Genomic DNA, 7,500 nt, shown 5'->3' with positions numbered 1-7,500 from the left:
ACTGATAATGCATTGGTTGGTTGGATTGTGAAAGATAATGGGTTGACTGGTTAGAGTATGCACCAAGTAACTGGTTGGCTGGAGATTGTAGCTGATAGCTGGTTAGTTGGTTGGCTTGTGACTGATAGCTGGTTGGTTGGTTTGTTGGCTTTTGACTAATAACTGATTGGGTTGTGACCATAGCTAAGTGGCTTACTGACTTGCTTGTTACTGATAACTGGTTGGATGTATCAGATGGGTTTGTGACTGATAATCCGTTTTTTAGTTTCCTTGTATCTTATAACTGGTGGGTTAGTTGGCCTGTGACTGATAGCTGGCTGATCAATTGGCTTATTCCTGAGAATGGATTGGTTAGAGTTCGTGAATGATAACTGGCTGGTTGATTTTCTCATGACTGATGACTGGATGTCTGATTGGCTTGTAATAGTTGACTGCTTGGTTAGCTTTTGACTGGTAATGGACTGACTGGAGTTCGAGATTAATAACTGGTTTCTAGGTTGGCTTGTGACTAATAATAGTAGATTGGTTTGCCAGTGACTTATAATGAGTTGGTTGGCTTGTGCATGATGACTGGCTGGTTGGTTGGGTTGTGGCTGACAGTTTGTTGGTTGGTTGGCTTGTGACTGACAGTTTCCTGGCTAATGGCTTATCCTTTATCTTTGCAACACGAAAGGTCATCGACACCAAAAATACATGCATGCAAAATCTGTTCTTGACTCTATACCAGTTTGATCCTTCTAAATGAGATTAATATTTAAATTTTCATGTATAATACAATTTTATTTTAAATAACAGTTTTTTATTTCATTCACGAGCGAACCTTTATCAATAAAAGTATACCTAATCCCAATCACAAGCAAATCGTTCTTTTCAAGATTATACGCGGAAGAATTAAAACATTATAGGACAAAATGATTTCAAAACGCTTGTGGGACAAGATAAAATGACTTGCATCACAAGTTTTCCAATCGGTGGATTTAAAGAGATTCCCATTTTATTTCTCGTAGGCTGAGGAACTGTAACCTATGTGGATCAAACTGGTGGAGGAGACAAGGGCGAAGAACTCTGAACAGTTCCTGCGGTCACCAGCAGCTCGTCTTCCCTTCACAGTTTCCAGATGTCCAGCAGCCGCGGGGAAACCTCGTCAACACTATTTTCGAGAACATCGATAGCCGGAGTTCACAAGTCGCTGTGGTTAATATCAGGATTTATAGAGTACGGGGTTAGTCCGTCCCGGCGATACTGCGCATAGGCTGGATACTTGGACGCTTACCGTAGACGAAAACCAGGAAAACGAGGAAATGAGGGGTCACTGGGGCAAATTCTTGACCCCACATGTTCTCTCACTTTCACAACCGTTAATCTGCCGAGCTAGAGGGTACGAATAACCCTCAACATATCTTTACTGATATCTATTAATCCTGATAGATACATGGCTAATGCAGAAGCCATGGACGCTGTCGGGTCGAGTTTAAAAGGGCTGACAGGTGAAGAGCACCTTAATTCGGATTAAGAGAGCTCCCTTGTTCTTCAATCTGGTAAGGGCAAATACTGACTGATGACTTTTCTTTATCTTAAACTCGACCAAAAAGCAGCCAGACGATGACATGCGCGAGACTGTTCTTAATTTGGTCAGAGACGGACTAACCCTGTACTCTATTAGCCACGTTAAATAAGTCTAATCCTTCGGACCAACCCTAGGAGAGCTGTTAATCAGCTCAGTGGTCTGGTAAAACTAAGGTATACTTTTTTTACTGGTTAACATATGGTGACTCACATTCATGTAGATACACAACACTCAAGCGTGACATGTGACAATATGCGTATACTTTCATTTTTCGATAAAAAATGATCAATTGTTTCCTTTTTAATCAGGAGTGTTCGGAATCCGGCCGAACTTACACTTACAATCAGTTACTGGACGCAACACGGAAATGGGCTGGGTTCCTATCTATCCTGGGTTTGGAGAAAGGTGACGTCATAGCGATCGCCTTGCCCAACTGCCCAGAATACCCAGTATTAGTGCTTGGAGCCAACAGCCTGGGCGTCATCGCCACTACCATGAATCCAAAAAACACAAAAGGTGGATTAAACATAAAAGTTCTAGGTTTCATTTTTCACTTAAAGGAATTTGCTTGCAATATTCGGAGGTTTGTAATAAGTAAGCTTTTGCAACAGGCAGATAACTTCTTATCAATTTGCAGATGGCCCACAAGGTATTGGAAATGACTTATTGTTAACACATGCACACAAATGCTTACATATCCGTATATATATATATATATATATATATATATATATATATATATATATATATATATATATATATATATATATACAGTATATATATATATATATATATATATATATATATATATATATATATATATATATATATATATATATATATATATATATATATATATATATATATATATATATATATATATATATGTGTGTGTGTGTGTGTGTGTGTGTGTGTGTGTGTGTGTGTGTGTGTGTGTGTGAAAAAAATCACAGTAGATGCGCGTGACTTCAGTGTATAAGCGAATCCACTGGAAAATGACAGGCAAAAAGTTCAGTAGCAAGCGCTTTCACGTTTATTAACGCGTCATCTGGCCACAAACGATGCGTTAATAAATGTGAAAACGCTTGCTACTGAACTTTTTTGCCTGTCATTTTCCTGTGGATTCGCTTATATATATATATATATATATATATATATATATATATATATATATATATATATATATATATATATATATATATATATATATATATATATATATATATATATATATATTTACAGATGAGATAGCCAACCAGCTGCAAGTCAGCGGGGCTAAATTACTGGTGGTGACCCCTTCACTCATGGGAGAGGTGGTACACCTGCTCTCGTCTAATCCTCCGGTACAACTCGTCTCCAATGGACCTTGTAATATTCCAGGGACATTTAACTTGCAGGATATCGTGGCTGATCCCTCAGGAACTCGTATTGATCCTATTGAGGTAACTTCCGTTTGCCGGATTTACGTGCTAATTTTGTTTGATGGTGTTGTTTGGGAATCTTTGATTTCAGGCTAGATTTGATCTTTTTAGGAACATAAAATGCTTTAATGATTGATGTAAGTTTGAAATTTATGATTTCGTAGCTTAGTTTACCTATAGAAAAGCATAATCAACATTAACTCGGTGCATGCTAAAAAATTTACGTATTGTAACCTAATGTGCCACGACGCTACTTTTATAAGAGTCATCCTTAAAACGTTTTCTGTCAAAACGTGCTAACTAACGTTTTCTTACAAACGGGAATTGGCGGGGGAACTGATGTGAAAGTACATTGCCTTGTGGTAGGGTAGCAGGATTACTAATATTCCAAAGAATAATAACGAAGCATTGCCTAGTGATCAGAAGCTTTGCGCGATAAAGGTCATAAGGACAATTTTACAGTTTATTTGTTTATTTATTTATCCTCGAATTGAGCCATTTTCCTTTACAAGAGGTGGCAATAGTAACTGGTACACATACCCACACACAAAAGAATTATCGGTGGCACACCAAACTAACTATAGAACATAAAATCAAGAAAATTTTATTCAATTAAATTTAATGATGAGTATGCTAAATCACAGAGAACCTAATGTGATCACAATCATATATTCAGTGTTGTAGTTGGTAGAGAAGATAGTACGTTTAAATGTAAAAACCATTATTTTAGTTGACAGAAAGGACCATTTCTCTGCTGCCCTTTTCAAGCGGCACAACAGGACCACCGAAAGGTGTCCAAGTTTCTCATGGAGCCATCGCGATCAATTTGCGTATGATTTCGCACCCTTCAGTAACGGCTACGAAACTTGCAACTGGTACGTGCAGACAGGGGAAATGTGCTAAAATTCTCCAGTCTAAGTAAGTCAAGAAATAAAACCAGTGTTTGAGCATTTGCTACTGCAATAATTACAGAAAAAAATGGAGAAAGGAATAGTTTTACAACAGTGAGTGGAATTTTTCACATAACTAATCATTATGAACAAAGGCAATATTGATACTGCATTTAACAGTTTATATTTACAAACAGATGTCCTTGATCATGACTTTTGTGGGAGTTTCATGTCATACACCTAAAGTATATTAATTCACCGGTATTTATAAACTCTTAAAATATAATTCCCTTCGTCATTTTCTCTACGAAAAAAAAAAAAAAAAACTTTCATTCTACCTGAAAATTAATGTGTCACAATCTCATTCCCATTTCTTTTCAGGAATCGCAAAAATTTTTAGCGATAATTCGACATTCTCTCCCTCCAACAGACCCCTTCCAAGAACCCTACATGTGTGTCCTACCCTTTTATCACATGTTCGGAATGCTCATCATGATGTTCGGCATACAGCAGGGAGCGAAACTTGTCACCTTCCCGTCCTTCCAACCCGGCCAATTCGTCAGCACCCTGAGGAAACATAGGGTGAGTTTTCTTTCCCAGTTTTTGTTTATTGTGCAGGCTCCTTTTTTCCAAGAAATATATCACTGTTTCGCCCTTTCCCATAAAATATGCAACTGTTTGAGTATAAATATGCAAATATTATGCCCTTTTCCTAAATTATGGAACTAATTTCCAACTGTCCGTAAGATGCAGGTATTTAGCCTTTTTTGAGCCCCTTTCCCTTACAAAAACGCAGTTGCTTCTCCTTTTTCTCTAATATAAGCAATTATTTCTTAACCTCTAAACTTGCTAACAATATTGGTAAATCTATCCACTGAAATCCTTGAAATCCAAAACAGAATGAACGAGAAAATTCTCCCTTCCATTGGGACTCGAACACAGGCTATAGTTAGAAGATTGGGGCCAGTGCTAAAACACTAAATACACATTCCTAGTAGGAAAACAGTGGATAAGCAAAGAATATCAAATGATGTGTTTTATATTTCTTGTCAAATACATTACTGTAAAAAGGTATGTAATATCTAGCCTAAGCCCATAACAAGCAAGAAAGGAACAGTTGAGGGCATCGATACCTGAGTTAAACAGCTGCTAAGAATATATATATATATATATATATATATATATATATATATATATATATATATATATATATATATATATATATATATATATATATATATATATATATATATATATATATATATATATATATATATATATATATATATATATATATATATATATATATATGAAGACAAAAAGGTCCATAAAAACACTGTATACACGTTGCAACTGTAATCTGCACCCCTGCTCACTGGTGAAATATGAACAATTGATATGAGCCAGGAGTGTTTATGAGACATATGAAGGTGTGGCAACACGACGTTGCTGATATGTTGATGGCCGTTGACCCGATGGAAAATAGATTATGCCCTTTTGTTTTGGGCCTCCTTACCTCCTGCCTGCGTCGAGTCTGGTGGGCGTATCCGCTGGTACACCTGCTTGAGAAGAGGCCGTAGGATTAACTTGTAAGTGATACCGATTCCCGACGCCCCCCTGACAAGTTCATATTGTTGGCTTGACTGATGGTAGCAGATTTCAGGACCTTTCTCTTGTACGGGCAGCTACTATTGAAACCAGCTCGGGGACACTTGTATCTTTGGTATGGCCTTCATCTCTAATATGCACGAAAATCCACGAACTCTCTGGAACGCATCGTACTGATGTTTTGTGCTCTGTTATTCCTTGTGAGATGGATCTACCTATCTCCTCAACACAAATTTCATGACAGTTACTGCTGTACATGGTATCTTATAAACACAGCATCCGCTTCTTTTTTTTTTATTTATATTGGGAAGACAGGTAGATCCATCTCATAAGGGCTAATAGAGAACAAAACATCAGTACGGTACGCTTCAGAGAGTTCGGGGATTTTGGTACATATTAGGGATAAAGGCCATACCATAAATCGTATGAACTTGTCAGGAGGACGTTGGAAATTGGGTTTCATCAATGGGTTAACACTGCGGTCTCTTCTCAAGCAAGTGTACCAGTGGACACGAGTTCCTCGTTGGACGAGTCGGCGGAGTTCTCGGCTAGCACTCTGCTAAGCCCGAGTTCGAGTCTCCGGCCGGCCAATGAAGAATTAGAGGATTTATTTCTGGTGATAGAAATTCATTTCTCGGTATAATGTGGTTCGGATTCCACAGTAAGCTGTAGGTCCCGTTGCTAGGTAACCAGTTGGTTCTTAGCCACGTAAAATAAGTCTAATCCTTCGGGCTAGCCCTAGGAGAGCTGTTAATCAGCTCAGTGGTCTGGTTAAACTAAGGCATACTTAACTTAACTGGTGGATACGCCCACCAGACTCGACGCAGGCGGGAGGTAACGAGGCCCAAACCACCAAAGAACAGCCTATTTTTCATCGGGTCAACGGCCATGTGCATATCAGCAACGTATTGCCACACCTTCATATGCCTTATGACTATTCTTGGCTTTTAACACGTAATGAGTATCCCAGCGTAAGTCACCTATCAATAACAGAATTAAAATGACTGAAAGCATTTTTTCTTTTCATAGGTGAGAACGCTACACCTGGTCCCCCCACTCGTCAGTTTCCTAATCCAGTCACCAGATGTCACAGCAGAGTCTATGACGTTTCTCAAAAAGATTATAATCAGTGCGACTCCGTTTTCCTCGTCACTTGCCCAAGCATTCAAGAGCAAATTCAGAGACGACGTTTTTCTACAAGAAAGTGAGTTTCTGGCAGTTTTTCGTTCTTCCTCTGCCCTACAGTACAAACAAAAAACACATACAGTATAAACTCACCCATGCGTTAAATTAAGTGGTAACTTCACAGCAAAAATGCAACTCTCATAGTATATAGATCAGGGTTCGTGTACTCAAGGTCTAGAGACCTTGCGTGTACCAGTGTCCGCAGTTCGATCCCTGCCTTCTGCCCGTCAGTCGACCCAGCTGTGAATGGCATCAGTGTTAGATGGGGTCAAGAAAAACGGAATGGTATTACGTCACCTCATCCCTGGAGACTCACTTAGAACAGGAAGGTTCTACCCTTCTAGAACTACCCATTCTCAACGTGATAAAGGTGCAAATGTGTTTATATACACAGATATATATTAATATATATAAATACATATCTATATATAGATATACTGTATATATATATATATATATATATATATATATATATATATATATATATATATATATATATATATATATATATATATATATATATATATATATATATATATATATATATATATATATAGTACAAAAAAAACCAACAAATTTATGGTTCAGGTCATATAAACATAAGATGCCACTCAAATAAATTTAACTCTCTCTCTCTCTCTCTCTCTCTCTCTCATTGATTATTTTTGTTCTGCTTATGTTTACTTAGTGTTTGGGATGACGGAAGTACTTTTGGCATCTGCGAATCCCTACGGAGGAGAGCGCAATGGCTCTTGCGGGAAGATGCTCTCCAACGTGACGGCCAAGGTCGTGGACACAAGCACAGGAAGTGCTCTGGGACCCAATGAGA

The 7,500-nt window shown here is 37.9% G+C and overlaps 1 protein-coding gene across 1 annotated transcript in view; it reads left to right on the top strand.

Annotated features, from left to right (window-relative positions):
* The window catches only part of LOC136847182 (probable 4-coumarate--CoA ligase 1), a 19,750-nt gene that overhangs the window by 4,968 nt on the left and 7,282 nt on the right, over nt 1-7,500 (top strand). The window contains exons 2-8 of the mRNA XM_067118614.1: nt 1,008-1,194; nt 1,876-2,083; nt 2,810-3,009; nt 3,719-3,863; nt 4,309-4,460; nt 6,516-6,690; nt 7,360-7,500. The exon at nt 7,360-7,500 is cut by the window's right edge and continues 29 nt beyond it. Coding sequence (XP_066974715.1) covers nt 1,008-1,194; nt 1,876-2,083; nt 2,810-3,009; nt 3,719-3,863; nt 4,309-4,460; nt 6,516-6,690; nt 7,360-7,500 — 1,208 coding nt within the window. The remainder of the gene's footprint in view (nt 1-1,007; nt 1,195-1,875; nt 2,084-2,809; nt 3,010-3,718; nt 3,864-4,308; nt 4,461-6,515; nt 6,691-7,359) is intronic.

Source organism: Macrobrachium rosenbergii, chromosome 16 (genome assembly GCF_040412425.1).
Source record: "Macrobrachium rosenbergii isolate ZJJX-2024 chromosome 16, ASM4041242v1, whole genome shotgun sequence".
NCBI lineage: Eukaryota > Metazoa > Arthropoda > Malacostraca > Decapoda > Palaemonidae > Macrobrachium > Macrobrachium rosenbergii.
The sequence above is the reverse complement of the archived record's forward strand: the minus strand, read 5'-3'. Positions and strand labels throughout refer to the sequence as shown.